General features: G+C 41.8%; 5 protein-coding genes across 5 annotated transcripts in view; 2 read left to right on the top strand and 3 right to left on the bottom strand.

Moving 5' to 3' along the window:
- Positions 1-665: 665 nt before the first annotated feature.
- LOC133486657 (alsin-like) overlaps positions 666-23887 on the top strand; it is a 70520-nt gene continuing 47298 nt past the window's right edge. The window contains exon 1 of the mRNA XM_061792136.1: positions 666-682. The gene's annotated coding sequence lies outside the window, so the exon portion shown is untranslated. The remainder of the gene's footprint in view (positions 683-23887) is intronic.
- Positions 1752-4098, bottom strand: LOC133486643 (olfactory receptor 6N1-like). Its single transcript, XM_061792088.1, has one exon. The coding sequence runs from the start codon at positions 3675-3677 to the stop codon at positions 2763-2765; it is 915 nt and encodes a 304-aa protein (XP_061648072.1). The 5' UTR covers positions 3678-4098; the 3' UTR covers positions 1752-2762.
- On the bottom strand, positions 6662-7606 carry LOC133487103 (putative gustatory receptor clone PTE01). Its single transcript, XM_061793138.1, has one exon. The coding sequence runs from the start codon at positions 7574-7576 to the stop codon at positions 6662-6664; it is 915 nt and encodes a 304-aa protein (XP_061649122.1). The 5' UTR covers positions 7577-7606.
- On the top strand, positions 13533-14518 carry LOC133487102 (olfactory receptor 10G4-like). The gene has a single exon (XM_061793137.1). The coding sequence runs from the start codon at positions 13577-13579 to the stop codon at positions 14516-14518; it is 942 nt and encodes a 313-aa protein (XP_061649121.1). The 5' UTR covers positions 13533-13576.
- Positions 19109-23643, bottom strand: LOC133486822 (frizzled-7-A-like). Its single transcript, XM_061792527.1, has one exon. It carries the CDS (start codon positions 23107-23109, stop codon positions 21412-21414), a length of 1698 nt encoding a protein of 565 aa, XP_061648511.1. The 5' UTR covers positions 23110-23643; the 3' UTR covers positions 19109-21411.

The raw sequence follows: 23887 nt of genomic DNA on the forward strand, positions 1-23887 counted from the left end.
TTATTTTATTTCTTTTAAAGAATAATTGTGTTGTTTTTTGTTACTCGTATCCCAAGGTATCACCATACTCCACGTCCAGATGGTCTTTATTTGACGAACAAGTATCCTTTATGTATTTTTTGCTTTGAAAATGAAACTGATTTCATTCATTTCCAATAATATCAACCCGTTTTGGAGCAATTGGTACAGAAGCGGGTCGTCTGCGTGCTCGCATCCGAAGATGCGATGTGCTGTGGGTAGGAACGCGTTACATTTACTCAAGTAACATTTTGGATAAATTGTACTTGTCAGAGTAGTTTTAATAAAGCATATTTTCTACTCTTACTAGAGTATTTATGTTAAGAAGAAATGGTACTTTTACTCCGTTACAATCATTTATCAATAATTGCGTGCACAATGTAGTTGGAGAATTACGTTTTCGACTTCCGCATCGGGTGCCGTTGCTCCAATCGGTGGCGTTCGACTCAAATTCGCCAATCAAACGACACAAGAAAGTCACATGTCCTCACACAAAGTCTTCCATTGGAGCTTCGCGGGCCAATCAGTGAGTCGTGACAGCCGCGCGCGACTCGTGTTTACATTACAGACTACGAAAAACAACAGCTTGCACATGGCAGAGTAGTTTTGTCACTGCCCAAACTTGGATAGTCAGCCCAATTCTATCTTGAGAAAACACCTTGTGGTAAGTTGCAGATGTTTTTGCTGTTGTTTTGACTGTGCGTACGGCAACATTAGAACTGTTTTTATGGTCACAAATAACTGTAAAACAAGCATCTTGTTTTCTCCCTCTCTCACACGCACACGTTATCAACAAGTCTGGTCAGCAAACAGCTTCTTCAGACAGTCATTTTCAGTGGATGAAGCAAATAATGCATGCGTTGTTGTTGTTCCATTTAAAAATTCAAATGGTGGCAGGTGTGTGTGGACTCCCATTGAACATGAGTTTGAATGTGATCTGTTACTCCTGAACACAGGCACGTGCCAGTTCTAATAGGAAGTGTATCCTTGTGCAACCAGATTTATTTTAATATATTTTATTTAAACTTTATTTAACCAGGTAAAAGACCAGTTAAAACACATCTCTTTTGCAATGGTGACCTTGCCAAGAAGGCAGCAAGTTAAACGTCAAGTCCAAGTCAATCACACTCGTTTATTTCAGTTGTTTATTTTTACCTCCCCTCTCAAAAAGAAAACAAAATCAGTTGAGTTGTCCAAATTCTAGGTAACATTAATGGTGGAAAAAGTTTTAAAATGATTGATCAGAATCAGAATCATCTTTATTTTCCTGAAATCTGCCTGGTGAGCCTACAGTATTGTGCTGTTTAACAAGTGGGAACAATATAGTATAAGACTATTTCTTGGAGCTGAATTTGCCTTAATTTGTTAATTTTACAAATATTTCATTTTATAAAGATTGTTTTATGTTTTAGATTAAGTGATATTGTTCAGCAATATCTGAATTTGCACATTCCTGTTTTATTTATTTATTTTTAGTTTTATTTGACGTTCATGCTCTGATTTAAAAAAAAATAATAATAATAAATTTAAAAAAAATAACAAAAAACATCACAAATTACTCACTAGTTACTCAGTACTTGAGAAGTTCACTGAGTACTTTCTTACTCAAGTAATTATTTGGATGACTACATTTTACTTATCATATTATACGAAAGTAACAGTACTCTTACTTGAATACAATATTTGTTTCTGTTTTTTTAGTTTTCTTTCTTTTCTTTAAATTACTTCCCGTTTCCAGCCCACAACTTTCACAGCCACCGACAAAGCGCTTTGAGCAGGGTGCGGCACGTCCCGTCCGCTAAGCTGGCCGTTTGCTCACCGTTCTCGACCCCGATTGGCAATCAGGACGCAATTTGTGATTTTAGTTGCAGTTAAAATCTGCGAATGAGACGGATTTTCATGTGCTCGCCCTACTTGCGTCACGTCATAGGCGTCGCCTGGCACGGATTCGCGCCCGCTCACGCAGACTACATTGACTTTAAACACTATGTAATTACGTAGCGCGAATGGTCCAATTCACGTTCGGTGTGAACGCAGCATTATCCAAAAACAGTACTCTGATTACTATTATATTTATGAAATAATAATTAAATGGAATAAGTCATCAACGTACAAGCACCGCCATTTTGGGAGAAAAGTGAAGAGACCGAAAGTAAAGAAGTGACGTTGCAATTACTGTAGCTTTTTTGCCTTACATCTGAGTAAGCGTGGTTTGTTAAGAATGGATCGATTGGAACCGCAACTCTGTCAGGCTGTTAGCATCAGCCAAATGGCCGCGCTCCCCAGCCAAACGCCGTGGGCAAATAGTTACGGCAGCTAGCTTTTAGCCACTAGCCGCTAACACCAACGACTGATGACAGATGAGAACAGCCGTCGGGAGTCAGCGCGTCTGCCACTAACTGGCTAGATGAGTGGATCTGACTAATGTTTAGCTTGTCGTTGCAGAAAACTTACCAACTCTCTAGTTTTGTCAGTAAATAAAGCGAGCAGGATAGAAGGACTGATACACGTCCCATTCTCGCAACTTTGCACACTCGCAAGAGTGAAATGAAGTACAAATGGCAGAACCCGTAGGTGAGTATATGTGGTGTTTTAAACGCATTTTTCTTCATAGAGTTAAATCAACGGAATCAGATAAAGATGATATGCACGTTTAAAATGTAAAAAATTTGAAATATTGTGTTTAGTTCCCTTTTAATGAGGACAAGCAGTAGAGTAGGCATTAGCGATGCTTAGCCACGATCTTACAGCATCTTGAAGATGTGTCTGCGTATATCCGTTAGCTTCATACCGTACACCAGAGGGTTGAAGAGCGGCGGAATAAACACAAACTCCAGAGATAAGATGATGGCCACGAAGGGGTTCATCTCCTCTATGTTGTACCTGCTCAGGGCAATATCACAAAACGCGGTGATGGAATAAATGACAAAGGAGATCATGTGCGGCAAACAGCTCTGGAACACTCTCCCTTTGAATTTGGCCGAGCTTCTCCAGGTGACGTTTATGATGCGTGTGTACGTGTAAAAGACGAAAGCCAATGGGAAGAAAACGGTACAGATGGTTATGGACATGCCCACCACGTTGTTGACCACCGTGGGCACGCACGACAGCTTGACCACGTTCCAGTTGGCGCAGAACACCTTCTGGATCTTGTTGCCGCACAGTGGCAGCTTGGCTGACATGTAGATGGCCGTGAAGAGGATAAAGACAGAGGAGAGCCACACCAGGGCGGCCAGAGTCTGGGCCTTTTTCACCGTCATCCTGGTGTGGTAGTGCAGCGGGTGGCACACGGCCAGGTAGCGGTCATAGGCCATGACGCACAGCGTGGTCATCTCATTGGTGGCGTACGTATAGATGAAGTAGATCTGCGTGTAGCAGGCGACGCGCGAAATCAGGTGCGTGTCGGACGCCAGGTCCAGCAGGAAGCGGGGGAAGAAGCCCGTGGAGCCGTACAGGGCGTTGAAGGACAAGCTGGCCACGAATATGTACATGGGCTTGTGAAGGGTCTTCTCGCGGCAGATCGTCAGCACGACGGCCCAGTTGGCGCACACGATGAAGACGTAAAGGAGGAGGCACGTGGCCAACGCCGGGTAGCGGTACGGACCGATGTTCACAAACATGGTGAGGTTAAAGTAAGGAGGCACCGTTAGGTTGGCCATGCTTACATAAACGCACACTCATGACTCCTAACAACCTGTTGTTTGACAGCATCTGTAAAATAAAGAAATGGAAATCATTCATGGGTCAATCCGTCACATTATCCCTTTTTTCTTAAGGGAGTGGGCTATTCCAATGAATCAGTATCTTTTGCGAACCCAGGGAATAAAATCTATTCATGCTCCATTGAATTAACTGTAAAATATTTTTGAGAGAGTAAACAAAGTATCCTTCACATTTATATGATTGCATATTTAATAAATACAATTCAAAAGATTAATTTTAACTACCGTGAGACCTGAGGAAAAACATTTGTTGCCTGTCCCCACTTCCTAAAATTAGACTTTACCATGAAGCACATTAATTAAAATACTTTAGAAATGTTATTTTTATTTTTTTTATTTTTTACATATTCATGTTACTCCTTATCCCAAGTGTAATGTTAATTTTCTTCGAAAAGAAACAAAAAAACTATGACGTTCAAATCACACTTTAGTCGTGTCACATGTTCCATCATTCAGATCCTCTGCAGACCATGAGAAGTTCACTCGTTTATTTTTCTGAATATTCAGTGACTGGGGAGTTAAAATCTTGGCTCAGTCCTGTTACCTATAATTATTTTTGTGTTAATTTGTGTTTTTATTCAAAACATTTATAGTGTCATCATGCTGTAAGCATAAATGCTGTTGACTTTATTTCTAGTAATGTATTTGCTGATGATATGTCAAGTAAATGGCACCAATTCGGTATCATCCCTGTTAAATAAACATTGATTTAATGTTAATTTGAATGTCATTAAAATAAAAAGTAACACACACGTTGGCAGGCAATTTTTTTAAACAATCAGGAACCTGATGGGAAAGTGCTTTTGCACATGTAGTACCTGTACTGTATATTCCTTGTCTGTGTCTCACACGGGATGGGCACCATTATGCTCTGGCTCATCTTTATTTGCAAAGTCTCGAAAGGCAACATGCCGCCGTACATCAGCACCGTACACAGCACTAAACTGCTCTCATGAAAAGCACTCAAGTGTTTACTACTCCAAGTTACCTCGACTAAGTCTGAACTTGGTGAAACCATTTTCTATACCGCTTATCCTGTTCAGGCTCACACGTGAGCTGGAGCCCTTCCCAGCTCAATTTGGGCAAAAGGAAGACTACACGTTAGAAAAGTCGCCAGTCAATCTTAGAGCACATATCGAGACTGATGACAGTTAGCACTCACATTCACACTGTCACTGAGTGAGAACTAAAACCAAACTCTCTGCATCAAAGTCAGGCGAGTGTACCACTCCGTGACTAATACCATCAGTGACCCCTTGGTAAAATTCTCCTGGAATACTCTACAACAGTCACAATTGTTACCATGCACCATTGCAAGAATGTGATTAAAAGCCCTTTTTGCTTCTAAATAGTTTTACCAGTGTATGCTCTGTTGTTGTTTAAAGTGAAGGCTTGCCGTCAATAAACGTTTGAGATCTAAATCAAGGTTTGAAATTCAAGAATGCAAACATGACAAACCGAGAAGCCACATACGTATTTTATACTTACCAACGTGTCTTCATGATGTTGTCCGTGTTCTACTGCTCACGTTTAAAGAGAACTCATCACGAGCGCACGCATCCTTTAATGCCGTCTGTTGGCACTCTTGGGATTTAATCTGATCGTAGCGCCGTGGTGGGAAGTCACAAACTACGAATACTGTACTTGAGTAGATCTGTACTTCAGTATTTCTTTTTCTGATGACTTTTTACTTTTACTCCCCACATGTGCAAAAAGATGTGTACTTTCTTCTCGTTCTTCTTCTTCTTTTCCTTTCGGCTTGTCCCTTTAGGGGTCGCCACAGCGCGTCATCCTTTTCCATGTAAGCCTATCTCCTGCATCCTCCTCTCGAACACCAACTGCTTACTTTGTCAAAATAGGCTGATTACTTCTTTAAAGATGCAACACAAAAACAGACATCAGCCGTAGTTGAGATTGATTTTGAGAAGCAAGATATTTTGCCTCCCAATGCCTTATTTAAGAGAATTTGTTGATGTTGTCGGCTCAAGAATGATGCGTGGCAAATGTGTTGTCTTGTGCTAGCATAAAAAGCGCCAGCTTCGGGTAATGAGAAATCTTCCATCTGTTGTGGAATAAACGCACACAAGTAAGGTGCATTTTAGTCACTATCATGAGCTAATTTTGCTACTTTTGTTACTCAGAACTTTAGCAAAGCTACAGGAACACACAGCTAAAAGTTGAGCTAACACTAGCTAGATCTTAAACAACAACACATGACATGGAACGTGTTTATTTCTTCTTCTGCGTAAAAGCACTAGCACATCTGCCTCAGAGTTCTGAGGACCGGGGTTCAAATCCCGGCCCCAACTGTGTGGAGTTTGCGTGTTCTCCCCGTGCCTGCGTGGGTTTTCTCCAGGTACTCCGGTTTCCTCCCACATCCCAAAAACATGTATGGTAGGTTAATTGAAAACTCTAAATTGCCCCTAGGTGTGAGTGCGAATGGTTGTTTGTTTTTATACCCCGCCTCCTGCCTGAAGTTAGCTGGGATAGGCTCCAGCACTCCTGCGACCCTTATGAGGATAAGCGGCTCAGAAAATGGATGGATGGATGGATGAAATAATTTTAATCAATGGCATTTCATGTTTTACTTTGTGATTATGTCACATTAATATTCATGCAGTACTGCAATTACATGTGACATAAAAAGAAATGTCTTGATTGATTTGGGTTGATTCACTGCCATTGACGGCTTTTGAAGTCAAATATCCATGTTAACTGGGAGGGCTGGCAGTGAATGAGGTACCTCAAGGGTTGAAAGCTGGCTTTTAAAACACACCATAAAATTCACATTTTTAAAAATACAATGTAAAAAAAAAAAAAAAACAATGAATTTTAATTCTATTAAATCTGCTAGCTTAATGAGGACAAGCAGTAGATTTAACATATTCATGGCAACAACAGAATGATGCTTAGGTACAATCTCACAGCATCTTGAATATGTGTCTGCGTATATACGATAACTTCATACCGTATACCAGAGGGTTGAGAAGCGGCGGAATGACCACAAACTCTAGAGATAAAATGATGGCCACGAAGCGGTTCATGTCCTCCATGTTGTATCTGCTCAGGGCGATGTCAGAAAACGCAGCAATGGAATAAATGACAAAGGAGACCATGTGCGGCAAACAGCTCTGGAATACCCTCCCCTTAAATTCAGCGGAGCGCCTCCTGGTGATTTTCATGATGCGTGTGTATGTGTAGAGGACATACGCCAACGGAAGAAAAACGGTACAGATGGTCATGAACATGCCCACCACGTTGTTGACCACTGTGGGCACGCACGACAGCTTGACCACGTTCCAGTTGGCGCAGAACACCTTCTGGATCTCGTTGCCGCACAGGGGCAGCGTTGCCGACAGGTAGATGAGTGTGGTGAGAAAGAAGGCGGGTATGAGCCACGCCAGGCCGGCCAGGGTCAGGGCCTTTTTCACCGTCATCCTGGTGTGGTAGTGCAGCGGGTGGCACACGGCCAGGTAGCGGTCGTAGGCCATGACGCACAGCGTGGTCATCTCGTTGCAGCCGTATGTGTAGATGAAGTAGATCTGCGTGAAGCAGGCGGCGCGCGAAATCAGGTGAGCGTCGGACGCCAGGTCCAGCAGGAAGCGGGGGAAGAAGCCCGTGGAGCCGTACAGGGCGTTGAAGGACAAGCTGGCAATAAATATGTACATGGGCTCGTGAAGGGTCTTCTCGCGGCAGATCGTCAGCACGACGACCAAGTTGGCGCAGACGATGAAGACGTAAAGGAGGAGGCACGCGGCCAACGCCGGGTAGCGGTACGGACCGATGTTCACGAACATGGTGAGGTTAAAGTAAGGAGATAGCGTTAGGTTTGGCATCCTTACATAAACGCATACTCATGACTCATAACAATCTGTTGTTTGACAGCATCTGTGAAATAAAGAAATGGGAATCATTCATGGGTAGAATCTGTGCATCACATAAAGAGTTCAAAATCCATTTAGACAAAAATAGACAACTGGCAGACTGCCAATCACGGAGTTGTTTGATGGTGCATTTCCTCACCCTGCAAAACCAAACAACAATGTAAAACTCGTTGAAAATAAATGTTTAAGTTCAGAAACCGACAAGGGCCGCACGCATTTTGCTGCAGCTACCCTCATCTCCATTTAGGATAATCCCGAGCCTGTACATACTGTATTTACGTCATTCTTAAACATGTCTGCGCTCGCTATTTCTCGTTAACTCACTGCTAATATAGCTTTGTTGATGCTTGAAAGTTAGCGTAAAATATGCTAATTGCGTGAAACGGTCCTAGAGAGATGAAACTCCTCTGTGTACTTTATATAATGTGTAGACGAGTGACTAAAAGTCTGGACCTCCTGTATGCCAAATGCTAATGTGAAGGGACTTTTTCTCATATTTTAATGAGAAACACATTTTTTTTTTATTATATTTATTTTTATTGTGTATTTGTATTATATTTATTTAGTTTTATGTTTGACCTTATTTACAGCACATTGTTACAGCTGCAGTTTTTTAAAGTGCTCCATTAATAAAATTGAGTTAAATTTTATTTTTACAATTGTTTTTATAGCATTCTATGTGGAAAAATAAAGCAATTCAACCAATGCATATATGATCAAGTGTATTTTAAAATTAGTAATTCATTTTACACATAATTTCGGAATTTGTTATTTGAAGCAACAAAAAGTTTTGCTCGGGAGAAAAACGAGGTGGCTCTTTTTAGGGAGCCGAATCTAAAGACGCGTCTCTTGAAAAAGAACACAAATTTCCATCAGTAATTCAATGATTGGTGGATCAGGTCCGCAGATTCTACAATGAAGCCTTGGCCGATGTTGTCGCAATCAAGTGAGGATAGTAGCAACGAGGAAGATAACTGACTATGTGCAATTAAGGTGATTCAGGATTAGTGGTTAATTTAAGGTCAAGGGTTAGTTCTGTAGCTGTAGTACACTGTTATTGATTTTTAGTCACACATACCATTTCACTGTAATTTTATAGTGTGGGGAAAATGTTGGCCGAGTCTATTTTGTAACTAAATTATTTTCTTGGAGTTGGCTGGTTTTGCGATCGAATGACACCAAAGACCTCTTTAAAATACCTTTTCAATAATAGATTTTCTATTTTACAAATTAACCTCTCAAATGCTTAATGGATATTAACTTAAAAGACCTGAAATAAAAAAGAAAATTGATTTTTACTCAGTTCACCCAAAAAAATGATGTCTGCTTTTTCATTTGAACTCTTCAGAAATAGACTTTACAACTGAAGTCTCATCATAAAAGATAGCGAACATGCTAAGACTAAAACTATCGCAATATGCTTCTCTCAAGTTTTTTGGGGTAGAGGGTGCCAAAAGGGGGGTCTTGCAGGACAACCACTGAGTACCTGCAGCCAACTGTACATTCTGTCTGTGTCTGTACATAACTCTCAGCCTCTCTTTCCTATCGGTGTCCTGTCTCTGGGAGGGGGGGGGGGAAACAAAACAAAAAAAAACTCTCCCCCAAGTCCTCTGGCTTTCCTTCTGTCATGTTCTCAACTTGCTTCTCTTCAGGCTTGCTTCTCTGCCTCGTCGTTATTCATCTTCATACTCGTACTGGTTATGCTCACTGTACGGTAGTCCCTCAAGGGGGGAAATCAACTCATACTCCTATGTCAACGTTGTGTTGCACACCACACGTAGAACCAGATCACACACATGCAGGCATGCAAGGAGAGATTCAGAGTGAAAGAGGGGTGTGCAATTGAGCTGGGGTGGTGGGGACGATGCCTTGCTCAAAGGCAGTAAGCAGACAAGCATCTCTCCAACAACTAGTTACTTACTTACAAAGTCTTGAAAGGCAACGTGCCACACAACACCAGCACTTTATTAAACTGGTCTCATAAAAAGTACTCAACTGTTTACTGCACAAAGTTCCCCAGACTAAAAGGCTAAGCTTGGTAAAACCATCCATCTTCTACCCCGCTTATCCTGTTCAAGGTCATATGGAAGCTCGAGGCTACCCCAGCTGACGAAAAAGCAGACTACACACTGCGCTGGTCAGCAGTCAATTTAAATTGAAATTCGATTGAAATAAAAGAATACGAGCATGACACACTGAAAAGTCGCATACGTACTGTATACTTACCAACGCACGTCTTCATGCTGTTCTTCGTGTGCCGCTGCTCACGTTTAAAGAGACACTCATCATAAGTGTACGCATCTTTTAATGCCGACTCTTTGCACTCTTGGGACTTGATCTGATCCCAGTGCCGTGGTGGGAAGTGACAAAGTAAAAAAATTATAATAATTTTACTTATGATGGATTTTTTCTTCTGGTAGCTGCACTTTATACTTGAGGTTTTATTTTTCGGATGATTTTGTAGCTTTATTCCCTACATTTGTAAAGCAATATCCATACTTTCGACTAGGCTTGTGACTACGCGACGAAAAAAAAGACATCAACCACGGTTGGGATCTTGATTGATTGAGATGTTGGGGGCATGTCGAGCGGAATAAAACGGGGACAGCGGCAACGTGAACCAGGGAGCTTTAACGATGACGGCAACAGATTCGGAGAAGCATGGCGATTGTTCGATCTTGTCGGCTACGAAATTGATTTGAGGCGAGTGAATTGTGTCTTGTGCCAGTCCTGAATTTGATGTCAGTCCCAATTGTAAAATCCAGTTGAAAAGTTTTTTTTTGGGGTCATGTTTATGAGTAAACTCCTTAATAGCACTTTAAAAAAAATACTTCATTTGCACTGTATCTTTGTATATATGTATGCACTCGGAGCCTCTGTGTCATGTGACTCAATCCTGTCAAGTGAAAGAAGGTCAGCGCAGTTGCGTTTGTCATCGTTTATCCATTTCTCACATCGACTCCCCTGGCTTGTTTTCTCTGTCTTCTCCTCCACTCTTCCTTCCTTCCTTATGTGGTTTTGTTGACAGGATGAGGATGATGAAGATGTTCCCACTTGCCAAACTGGACACTTCCTTTTATCTTTGCTGAGCATCACAACGCTCCAATCAGCGGACTACTTGATTCACTAGGGAATTAGAGCTATTCTTGTTTTATTATATGAAACAAAATAAGTTATTTGAAGTTCTCATATCAAAAAGTGTACTTCTTTGTAAGTAGATTACATCATTTATTGCTATTTTAGTCCAAAACCTATTTTAGTCCCAGCTCAGTCATGCTAGCCGCATAGATTTATCTGGGTTAATGTTGGAAATGGACTAAACACAAGACAAAACAAAGACTTTAATGCACAGGGTCATAATGCAATTAGCGCAGTTAAAATTCTCATAAAATATACTGCCACCAATGCCTTCAAAACCCACTTTTTGCTAGGGTCGGGAATCTCGGGCAGGAGGCCGATTCTATACATATATCTGGATACGCGGATTGCAATTTGTTTAAAAAAACGACATCTACAGTTCCATACAATTCGATGCAGTGGGGAAACAATGCGATAGTTGACATGTATTTGTCAGGCACGTGCATGGACATTCTTGGGGGCAGGTGCCCGAGTCAGAAAAGGGCACCCTATTGTTCATACTATTCGGGTGGGAGGGGGGGGAAACATTAGTAAATATTTTATGTATTTTTCTCTGTTAACACAATTAAAAGCAGTCAATAAAATAACTATTAATAAAGGAGGTCAAGTGAAGCTATAGAGGAGATAAAAACTCTACACACACCTGTTCAAATGGCAGGTTTTTGTGGTATAAAAAACACGAGACCAAGATTAAGTTTTTTCCACTATTAGTTAACCAATAGTCCGCACAACTCCATTGGAAAAAAAATGAGGGGAAGTAAAAACAAACAACTGATAAAACATGGTTGCATAAGTGCACACACCCTTTTTAAATGGGGATATGGCTGTGTTCAGAACTCATGTTAAATGGGGATGAGCACATACCTGCCACCATTTGAAGTGCATCTGATTAACCCCAAATAAATTAAGATGGGAGCATAAGTTATCAGTTGGGGTCATAAGGTTGATGCAGTTATTGCAAGCGAGGGATTTGCAGCTTAATATTAAGTCAATTTTAGTCTATTTTACATCCCTCGTTACAATTCTTTTGCTCACCTAAAATTGTGGGGTTCTGCTACAAATAATGTTATCTCCCAAGATATCTCTTGTCTAATATTTATTTTTTGATGTCAAACCCAAACGTTTGTAGTCTATAGTAGGATTGGCGTCACTGTTCTAAGACTTTTAGAGGAAAGTGTTGCTGTCTTGTTTTTCTGGACTCGTTTGTTGTCACTGCGATGTGTGGACACATGTTTGTGTGTTCGCTCCACTCGGGAATGAGTAGTGCCACAGTAGATTGATGTCCTGGGGATAGTGGACGCATGACCCTGAGGTTTAATCATCATGTTTACACTGTCTATGTCGCTGCCTTCCGTGTCATAGAATCATAACAAATGGGAGTTACATCAGCTAATCGTCTGTCTAATCAATACTGGGGGAAAACATGTTTGTCTCTGTTCATGTTTTTGGTCAGTGTCTCTTTAGACAAAAATAACACTCATTAAAGGAGGTGTGTCAGAAATAAACACAATAGCAAACAAACAGAGGAGCCATATTAGACTTTATGTTTTTATGCTGTCTTGTATGATATTTAAATTTAATACTTTTTCTCCGATGTCGTAATTTAAGATTTGTTTTTGTTTTTTCTGACTACTGTATTGCCACGAGAAATTCACAAATGTAGCGTAATAGAGTGCCTTTCAGCACGGCTGTTTATGTTTACATAAAGTGTTTTTGTGTTTATATTTACTAAAGAGCAGAAATAAAACAAAAAAAATGGTTTTCATATTAGCCTATCTGTCAAACTTCCTGTTCCTGCCAGCTCTTTTGTCAGGGGGCACAATAGTAATGTGGGCCGTTCAAACAGTCGAGTTTAAAAATATAAAAAATTCACCAATGACAATTGGGCATTGTTTTTTTTTCTCCAATTGTGGTAAACATCCATAATCCAATGAAACTGGCCTAGACAAAAATGATAGAATATATTTAATACTTAGTTGCACAACCTATTGACATTTTGGTCGAGCAGCTGCTCAGGTTTGTAAAGGGACTTCTCCAGACTGCATGTTTGAGTTCCTCCCAAAGATATTGAATAGGATTTAAGTCACATTATTTCAGATTTTTCTTTAACGGAAAGGGACGTACAATTTTGTCCATGTTTGGACAAAACATTTGAGGGTTATGGTCACAGTACCCCGCCACCACATACTATTATGGCATGTTTATTTTAAAAGCAAAATACAGACTGGCAACCAAAAAAAAAAAAAAGCAAAATGTGCCAGGAATCCTTAGATACATCGATTGTTGAAATGCGGACTGGCTATTGCGAGGCTAGGATTCGGTTGCGTTGTGACAATTTTTAACTGCGCTAATTCCATTATGACCCTGGGCATTAAAGTCTTTGTTTTGTCTTGTGTTTAGTCCATTTCCAACATTAACCCAGGTAACTGCTCCAGATAAATCTATGCGACCAGTTTGACTGAGATGGGACACAAGTGAAACTGACAATCAGGACAGAGGTTTTGGACCAAAATAGTAATAAATGATGTAATCTACTTGCGAAGAAAAACACTTTTTGATATGAGAGCCTCAAATAACCAAATTTGGTTTCATATAATAAAACAAGAATAGCTCTAATTCCCTAGTGATCAAGTACTCTGCTGATTGGAGCGTTGTGATGCTCAGCAAAGGATAAAAGGAAGTGTCCAGTTTGGCAAGCGGGGACATCTTCATCATCCTCATCCTGTCAACAAAACCACGTTAGGAAGGACGGAGAAGAGTGGAGGAGAAGACGGAGAAAACAAGCCAGGGGGAGTCGATGTGAGAAATGGATAAATGATGACAAACGCAACTGCGCTGACCTTCTTTCACTTGACAGGATTGAGTCACATGACACAGAGGCTCCGAGTGCTTGTGTTCGCGGTCACCTTGTTGTGTTACGCTGCCATTTTGCTGGTCAACGGTCTTCTTATCGTGACCATCGTACTGGAGAAAAAACTCCACGAGCCCATGTACTTCTTCGTGTGTAATCAATGCGTTAATGGCCTTTATGGGACGGTTGCCTTTTTTCCCAAATTCCTTTACGATCTCTTGTCCAAGAGCCACATTATATCGTATTTCGGCTGTCTGATGCAGGTCTTTATCATCTATTCTTACGCGGCATCAGAAATTGCAATTTTAGCAGTGATGGCATACGACCGCTACGTGGCCATATCTCGACCGCTGGAGTATCACGCCATTATGACCAAATGCAGGGTGCTCTTGTTGGTGACCTTCTCCAGAATTGTGCCTATGCTTTGCCAGGCCGTGGTGACCATCATGAGCTCCAAACTGGAACTGTGCGGTTCCCATATCAACAAACTCTACTGCGAGAACTGGTCCCTCCTTAAACTGTCCTGCAATCCCGTAACGAGCAACAGCATCGTCGGATTTGTAAATATTGTGTTTTACTTCGGACACGACCTTTTCATTATGTGCTCCTACGTGCAGTTGGTTAAATTAGCTTTCAGGTCAGAAGATGGGAAAAAGAAGTTCACGCAGACGTGTGTGCCGCATCTGCTGAGCTTGTTCAACATCACGGTGGCTTTGCTCTTTGACCTCATGTACGCTCGCTACGGCACCAGCTCCATGCCTCAGAGTCTCAAGAATTTCATGGCCATCCAGATTCTCGCCATCCCGCCGTTACTCAATCCCATTATTTACGGTATGAAACTCTCCAAGATTCGCAACAAAATTTTACAATCTTTTAGAAGGAAGAAGGGCTTTGAATTAAGCTGAATGGTGATGTATTTTGTACAACCGAACAATCAAGGGAGTCTGGTCTCCTATTTAAATTCTGTTTTGTAAATTAGTAATAAGGAAAAAATACTTTGACAAGGCTTGTACACTCAAAAGTCTCTTTCTATGAAGTTTTATTATCAGCTGGCTGTGAGGGATGTAACTGTATGTAACAATATATCGAGTAGAGCGTTTATTTTTATGGTCCAAAACACCCCTATCACGCAGTATTTGTTAAGAAGGGAGATTGGATTAGTGACATGTAAACACTCAACAAATTGCTAAACATGAATGGATAACAATTTGTTGTTCCTCACTTGCATGTACAAATGTGTCACATCTCAAAGAAAGAGAACCATGTGTTGCTGTTCTCAGTTAAAAAAAAAAAAAAAATGTCTAATTTGCATTTGGTGTCCATTTGGTGGTTACTTAATGTGGGGGGACGGGCTGGTGATAATTTGCATACGTTCTTTGAGCAATGTAAATGTCAGTTCCTCTACAGGGTATTTTATATTTGTTGTGGAATTTGACAGTTTGAAGTCATTGGGGGGAATAAAGTCTTAACATGTTAAGACTTTATCCTACATTGATTTACATTACTTGACATAAATCTCTATAGCACACGTTCTAAACTCTGCCTAATAAGAAAACGCTAAAGCATTTGCATGGATTTAAACTCAAACAAGTGAAACTCAAAAGCAGACACTGTGGTCACTTTTAGACAAGAGACAATGAAGTTACAGGGGCGCAACAGTGATACATACATGTGGGAATAATTCCTTAGCTCTGTTGAAAGGTTGTTGAATTTTCTTGTGAGAATCTCGTTAAAATAGCTTTTGAAAACGAATCGTATGTGATGGAACTATCCATATATATATTTAAATATATTTGTAATAAATATTTCTGCTAATGCCTGGTGTTTGGGAAAAAGACCTTTTCACCGGATAGTGCGGTAGTGCAGCTTTTACCTCCGAGCTTGCATTGAATTTCACCATCTCTCCGTCACCTTTCAAATCCCCGTGAATACAAATACCAGATGATGTTGCTGCCAATTTCAAATCAATGCAGATACTACAAGCAAAGACACAACAGTATCGATTAAGGACATTATGTTGATAAGAAATCACAAAAACACCACAGAAAGTCATGTTTAGCACTGGTGATTTTCCTATCCATTTATCAAATCAAATAATAACACAAAAACTGAAGAATTCATCAATACGCTGTTTAGTTTCAGTATACACTACTTCCCCAAATCACCAGACCGAGTTGAGTAACCTGACTGTCCAACATTGACGATCTTGCAAATGGTTTATGAAAAAAATGACATCACTTAGGACCTGTCAGTTTTCAAAATGTATGATTATAATGATTTTTAAAAAAAACACTTTCAGGATGATAGGCAGGTTAGAAAAGTTGTTGATGCTGTCAGAAAGGTGTTAATTCAAAAAAGATGTTTAATATTATGATTGTAGTTTGGAGTGGTGTACAGCTGGTGTGCCGCAATATATTCATTTGTCGATTTCAGCAATAAAATCAAATATCCCTGCATAGTATTTCACTTTCAAAGGGCTGTAGTACATATAATGTACAACAAATCCCCTGAACTCTGAACAGTATGTGTTTTGTAATTGAACCTTGCACTTAGAAATTGAGCTGCGGATCATCGTCCAATAATCTTTATCCCTGAAGGTCTCTTGGTTTGTGTGCTTGAACTATAAATAGCACTTCCACCGTGTCATGTATTGGTGGGCGAGTTCCCCGGGCCGCTAACTCGGCATTGGGAAGTTGGGTTTCTTAACGTACATCCGCACCGCCTAGCTTGCTCCTGTTCCACATGCGTATAAGGTGATAGTGGACTAAATCACGACAGTCAAATAAGTATGCGTTCACTGGCAACGCGTTGAAAAAGGGTTGAGCTGCACAGAGGGCGTCGTCCAATCAAGTCGTCCCTCTCGTCCAATCAGCGATGAGTCTTAGCTTGCTCTCCAGTACGTTCGTCCATTCAGCGATGAGTCTGATCCCCGACCAGTACCTACCTTTTCCGGTAGCTTAATGTCGTCGTGTTTTTTTTATTTGCTGTTCTGTTTAGTTACTTGTTGTGATTAGTCATTTGCGCTTGTGTTTTTTGATTTGTCATTTGTTGTTGTTGTTTATTTGCTGTTGTGATGAGTTATTTGCCATAGTGTTTTGCACTTCAGGGCCACCGTATGTCCATGTTACTTTGTAATTTACTGCCGCACGAGATAGGTGGCAGCACGTGTTTGACAAATATAATTCAATCTAATAACGTTGTATCAAAACAATCCACCTTTGTAAAAAATAATAATGCTCTGATTTGATTGACACTGAAAGATATGCTTCATAATGCAATACATTTATTACATTTTGTCAATCTGTCTAATCTAATAAAGTGATGTTTCTAAAACAAATCCCTCACTAAGTATGATACAAATACAACAATAGTAAAACAATTGTCAGTGGTAGGAAGTAAGCAGATATTTAATCACTGTATTTAAGATTTTTCAAGCATCTGTACTTTGAGTATTATTTTTTTCTGACGACTTTTTACTGATACTCCCTACATTTGAAAACAGTTATCTGCACTTCTACGTTGATGAAATGGGCTTCTTCAATTTTGAACCTTTGCGGATGACGTGACATTTAAAAAAAAAATAATCATTTTTTTAAAAAGAGACAACAGAGAGAAATAGTAATGCAATGAGCGAGTGAATGCTGTTGTGCGAACGCTAACGGCATTACAGATTAGTTTAACACCTAGGAGTCATGTTGCCAGGTACAGTATTAGAACTTTTGAATCAATATTGCTGTTGGCTTGAGTTCAGGTTTGTTCCTGTTTTTTTTTTGATAAAAATAAAAATGCTGCTTTAGGATGTGCAATGTTAAAGCTTACCAAAAAAAAGAGAGAGAGAGAGAGAGACACCCACTTGCATTTAAGCATGTAACAGCTGAACTAGCTGATCTGGTTCCACGGAGGCCTCACTTTAAATAAATGAATAAAATAATACATTTCCATTTTGTTGGCCTTTAAATGACTGCTTTGTAACCACTACAAAAAATAAATAAATCAGTTATGTTGAATTTCAGTACTTAATTTGACTATCTTGGCTATTCAAAGTTCCTAGTTAGCATCACGTGACTGCGCGCACGTGCACGTCGGAGCTCACTCCACGTCCTCGTGGCTTACGTCATCAACTCCGAACGTGTACTTCTACGCACAGCGGATAGGGGGCGCAGTTGTGAAGTAATCTGACCCAACGTGATGAGAGGAGGCAACACACACACACAAGTAAGGAGTACAAACATCTTTCAAATGTAGGGAAGTAAAAAAGTAAAAATTTCCAGTTACACTTGATTCACACATGCACTTTTACTTTCACAGCCACCATCGTGAGAAAACTCAATAGTAGAAACAACTGAATGAACATTTTGAATACAAATTTTATGTTGCAAATATCTGTTTTTTTGATAAATGAAAAAAATAAATGTGACCAAGATATACCCTTTTAAAATCTTCTACCATTAATGTGACCTATAACTTAAAAAAATATATTTTTAAAGTAAAAATAAACTGAAATGAGGTTGCACAAGTGTGCACACCCTCTTATAAGTGCATTGTAGCTGTGTTCAGAATTAACATTCAGTCATTTTAAGTGGGACACGGCGCACACCTACCACCGTTTAAAAGTGCCTCAGATTAACCCTAAATAGTTCTGTTTAAAAAATAAAAAATTCAGCTGTTCCAGTAGGCTTTTCCTGAAATGTTCTTGCATTTGAGCATTCTGCTAGAAAAGAGGCTAAAAACGCCAACTAGAACATCTGAACCTTATTTGGGCTAATCAGAAACACTTTAAATAGTGGCAGGTGTATGCTGACTTCCATTTAAAAACTTTGAATGTAATTTGTCAATTCTGAATGCAGAGACAGCCCCATTTATATGAGGGTGTGCACACTATTGCAACTACATTTTTTCAGTTACTTTTACACCATCTCTTTAATATATATGATTTTTCTTGTTCGTTATATTACAAAAACCTGCCATTTGAACAGGAGTGTGTAATTTTTATAGCCACTATTTGGATTAGTAAGTAGTACTTCAAGACATAACCAAAGGCGCTCGTGTCACAACTAAAATGATTTATCGCGTCTCCCTGTCTATATACATTAGTGCATATCAAATTAGAACGTACAGTACATTGCGTCAGGCATTTTAGTTTACGTAGCACACAAAAATTGTGTAAAATTGAATCATGTCATGAATTAAATAGAGAATATTTGTCAGCCAGAGCAGCAGTAACACAAAACATTGCAAGTTACGTATTCACCGTCTGGTGACATTTTCTGTTAAGCTGGTTGACAATCTAGCCTCTGTGTCACTGCTAATATCTAACAGGTCATATGTCTCGAACACCACTGTTTTCCCTGAGATGCCAGTACAGTCCAAAATGTCTGCTTTGAAAAATGCGCCGCTTATTGTCAAAACTACTTTGGCGCAACCCTATATGGGGATAGCAAAGCGTCAGTAATGCATCAAATTCCTGCACAAAACCACAAAGGTCACACGACACATTACAAACCTTATCACTTTTATTCAGACTGTACAGATACAACAGGCTTTAAAAAGAAGTAAAAAAAAAAAAAAAAAAAAGAGAGAGACAGATGAGCATCCCCATAAATATAAGAAGTTGGGCGTATTAAATGGATAATTTGCATAATGCACACACACACACACACATATACAGTACATACATAAATCTGAAATGACCAAAAACTAAACGGGCGAGTCTTGTGTCACTCACACTTCTTACACATTCATATGGGGATTTCTTTTACATGAACTGCTAAGATGTCACTATTAAAAAAAATAGTATGTACAGTATGCATTCTAGGATTGTGTCGCAGTCTAGTGTGTTGAGAGTATAGTTTGTGCGATGGAAAAACAATAACTCATCCTCGTTCCATCTTAAACTCTATCTTTGCGTTATTTACACGTAGAAAAATGTGCAACATGACAGGAAAACAAAAACAAAACAACAACAACAATGTTGTTCCTCCACAGACCTGTTATTTTAAGTTGTGGTCCAAAATGCTGGTAATCGGGTCTATCAACAAGTGGATTGAATCATTTTTATGCAATGTGCAAGAATGTCCTCTCACCTGAAAGTGTGGTGTCTCCATATACAATAATTTGAATTAATGTTTTTTAAAAATACTCAGATTACATGTTGGAGCAGTACTTTCCTGTAAATACACATAAGGGTAGAGTTATTTCATAAGACACTTGGTTCATGTCCATTACTAGATTATCAACTGGTAGACATTTCGAGGTCATGCAAACAGAACCACACACACACACACACACATTATAGACAACTGCCTGGCTGCTAAACACAGCTAGGCATGCCTGAACATTCAAACCCTTGTGACCTTTTTTCTTTTTTTTTTTTAAACTCATCTGTGCATTTTCTGACATTTAGGATCAGGCACGCAAGGACAGAAGCATCGCTTCTGTATGGCACACGCTAGCGGGACATAAAGCACATGCACTTTCGCTCTGTATGCAAAAGTTCAGTCTGGATGCGGAACAACTTCAACAAATTGAAAAGAAAAAAAAATAATCCACCCTCCTCCCCAGCACAGATCCATTTAAACACATTTTAAGGCAATAAAAACAAAGAATGGCAGGCTAATGTGTGAACAATCGTCTATATCTAAGCGAGAATAAACATTCAAAAATCCTCGAGCACCATTTCCACTCCCACAGAAGAAATGTATTACAGTCCTTCTGGTCGGTGGTCCACCAATGTAGGGACCACACACACACACACACACACACACAGGCTGAGCTGAGGCTCATGTTTGTGTATGTGTGGTCTCTAATCAGCCCATTTCGTGGTACCGATGAGTTCATAATGAAACGGGACACAAAAACTTCACAACCAGTTTAGAGGTTTATAATGTTGATGCTAGAACAGCGCAACAGTGGTGAGGAGTGCTCAAACTCCGTTGGACACTTGGGGGGGGGGGGGGGGGGTTATAATGGCACTAAAAGAGCAACGTGGCTCTCGGGTTAAGGGTCAGGAAAAAATCCGTCGGGAATTTAGTCGTCACAATAAACCGAATGAGCCGTTTGTAGTGTAACAGTCACTTCTTTTAACGCTTTAAAAAAAAAAAATAAAAAAAAAAAACCTTTGTGCAAACAGACACAAACAGTAACTTCATTCACCTTCGGAGTGAACATTCAATGCGGGGAAAAAGACGCGTAAAAAGAAGAAAAGGAAAAAAAAAGTCAAGCGTTTTCTCTGAGAATTGTGCGTAGTCACTTGGCAACAACATTAGCTGCTGCAGATTATTTTTTTTTATTTTTATTTTTTTTTAAATTAAATCTAACACACAATGTAAAGCATTTCAGTCTACAAGCTGAGGAACTTAAAAATGTCAAATCCAGGAAAGCCTACAGAATGCATTCACAGTCCTCGGACCTTTTGGTGGCACTCGGCACTTTTTTTTGTTTAGCCCCATCAGTCGTATTCGATCACGTGAGCGCGGACACACGACGTACATTCAACATGGGAGCAAAACACAATAAGGATGTAGTGAGTGAGTAAATAGGGATAACTTCAAGTCCGGTGTTAATGACAATGAGGTTATGCGTTTAAAATCCAAGAACACAAAAGAATTCAAAAGAGTTATGAGATCGTCTAAAAGAACTGCAGATCCTTCCATTTAATATCGAATATAGAGAAGAAAAAGTTCTGTCTGTGGGCTTGCAAACTTGTTACAAATAGAAAAATATGTCCAAAATAGTATAAAAATGAAAGCTATCTGACCTCATTTCTCTATTATTGTCGTTTTTGTACCTCGTTTCCGCTTCACACCGTCGTCTCTCCGTGGTTACCGTTGCTAAGGCGCTTGTAGAACCTCCTCCACGACTGCAAGGTCTTGCCGGACCAGACCCAGAAGCCCGAGGTGATCCCCACGATCATGGTCATCAGGTACTTGATCATGAACACGGTGAAGTCGGGCGTCATGGGGGCAAAGTTGTGGAGCGGGCAGGGCACGGCGAAGCGCTTGCACGTCTGCATGTGCCAGGTGCGCTCCCAGTGCTCCCGGAAGGCCTGCTCGTAGAAGTAGCAGGCGATGACGATGGTGGCCGGGACCGTGTAGAGCACGCTGAAGACGCCGATGCGCACCATCAGCTTCTCCAGCTTCTCCGTCTTGGTGCCGTCGTGCTTCATGATGGTGCGGATCCGGAAGAGCGACACGAAGCCGGCCAGCAGGAAGGAGGTGCCGATGAACAGGTAGACGAAGAGCGGCGCTAGGACGAAGCCCCTGAGGGCGTCCACGTTGAAGATGCCCACGAAGCACACGCCGGTCAGGACGTCGCCGTCCACCTGGCCCATGGCCAGGATGGTGATGGTCTTGATGGCGGGCACGGCCCACGCAGCCAGGTGGAAGTACTGCGAGTTGGCCTCGATGGCTTCGTGACCCCACTTCATGCCGGCCGACAGGAACCACGTGAGGGACAGGATGACCCACCAGATGGAGCTGGCCATCCCGAAAAAGTACAAGACCATGAAGAGAATGGTGCAGCCCTCCTTCTTGGTCCCCTGGGCCACCGTCCTGTAGCCGTCGTCCTTGAATTTGTCCACGCACACCACTTTGTCCTCTAGGAAGAAGCCCGCGGCGTACGCCACAGCCACCATGAAGTAACAGCCGGACAGGAAGATAATGGGCCGCTCGGGGTAGCGGAAGCGCCTCATATCCACCAGGTAGGTGAGAACCGTGAACAGAGTGCTCACGCAGCACAGGATGGACCAGATGCCCACCCAGAGCCGGCCGAATTTCACCTCGTCCTCCCGGAAATACATGATCCCGGTGGGCTTGTTGGGTTCGCAGGGAGCCCCGCAGTCTTTGACGCCCATGAATTTGTAGCCCAGGTAGGACGGAACGTCCAGCTGCAGCGGGCAGGAGAACTCCGGGTACTGGTTGTGCGGCGGAGACTTGGGCCGGCTGGGGGGGAGGGTCACCGGCTCGGGCGCGTACGGAGAAGACGACGACGAGCCCGAGCTGCCGGGCTCTGACGTGTTCTGACCCACGCAGATCTCACCGGCCCCGTGGACCGGGAACGCCTCGCAACGAAGCCTCTCGGGCCACTGAAAACCGAATTTGTTCATGAGGGCTTCGCACCCTTGCCGTGCGCGCTCGCACAGGGACCGGCAAGGCGGAATGGCCTGCTCCAGAACCGTGCACACGGGAGCGTACATGGAACACAGGAAGAATTTCAGATCGGCCGAGCACTGGACCTTCACCAGCGGGTAGAACTGGTGCACCTCCAACCCCGCGTCTTCTTGGTTGGTGTGGCCCAGGAGGTTCGGCATGATGGTCTGGTTGTAGGCGATGTCGGTGCACAGCGGGATGGAGATGGGCTGGCAAAATCCATGCTCCGGGATGGAGATTCCGCTCTCGCTGTTGTAGTGTTGAGCACAAGCGGGTGAGGAGGACAACCCGCACAGCAGCCACATGATCCGCACAAGCGCGAAGCCAGTGGTGGACCTGGCCGCCGCCATAGTTGAGAAGCAGGAGGAGGGGGGAGGGAAGGAAGGAAGGAAAAACTTTGATCCAAGTAGGGCGACTCAAAAAAAAAAAGGGTCCAGGGGAAAAAAAGCGTCGCGAATCTACATTTAACGTCCCCGCGCGTTGCTGCTAGTCCGTAAAACCCGAGCGGGTCCACCCACGGTCGAAATTGGACTTTTTTTTTTTTTTTTTTTTTTCAAACAGTTTCATCCAAATGAATCCTCCGTCGTGTCATGACTTCTTGACGGTCTTTGTAAGTGACTCCGAGCAGCCCACTCTCACTCACTTCTCCGGTGTGAGGAGGGGGGGGGGCGGCACGTACTGCTCCTACCGAAAAAGGAAAACGGGACGCAAACCAAAGCTCACCAGGTGTGTTCAACGCTCGGCAGTTGCTTGGGTGGAAAAACGCGTCCTAAATTGTCATCTTTTTGCGGCTCGACTCGTCCGAGTGTCGGCTTCTCCGAGCGGTTGGAAGTCCGCAGGCTCGCTCGGTCTCGTCGCTGCGGCTCGGTTTCAAGGCACCCCTCCATTCACAAGAACCCCCCCTCCCCCGCCTCAGCAGGCCGCGGGGCGCCTGGAAACCGACTGCGGCGTCTCAGCCAATCGGAGCACTTGTTTTCCTACAGGACTCGTCGCTGATTGGCCGTTTACTCCCCGTCGGAGGAAAATATGCTACAGTAATTAAATTACACCAGAGATTTCACCGAAATCATCACAATCACGACTCCTGCCAAGTTCTTAACAACGTGACAGACATTAGAGGAAAAAGAT

The sequence above is a fragment of the Phyllopteryx taeniolatus genome, chromosome 12, assembly GCF_024500385.1.
Source record: "Phyllopteryx taeniolatus isolate TA_2022b chromosome 12, UOR_Ptae_1.2, whole genome shotgun sequence".
Classification (NCBI taxonomy): Eukaryota; Metazoa; Chordata; class Actinopteri; order Syngnathiformes; family Syngnathidae; genus Phyllopteryx; species Phyllopteryx taeniolatus.

Bases quoted from the DNA above. Each gene is read 5' to 3' on its own strand.
- LOC133486643 (XM_061792088.1), bottom strand. From the start codon at position 3,677: ATGGCCAACCTAACGGTGCCTCCTTACTTTAACCTCACCATGTTTGTG.
- LOC133487103 (XM_061793138.1), bottom strand. From the start codon at position 7,576: ATGCCAAACCTAACGCTATCTCCTTACTTTAACCTCACCATGTTCGTG.
- LOC133487102 (XM_061793137.1), top strand. From the start codon at position 13,577: ATGATGACAAACGCAACTGCGCTGACCTTCTTTCACTTGACAGGATTG.
- LOC133486822 (XM_061792527.1), bottom strand. From the start codon at position 23,109: ATGGCGGCGGCCAGGTCCACCACTGGCTTCGCGCTTGTGCGGATCATG.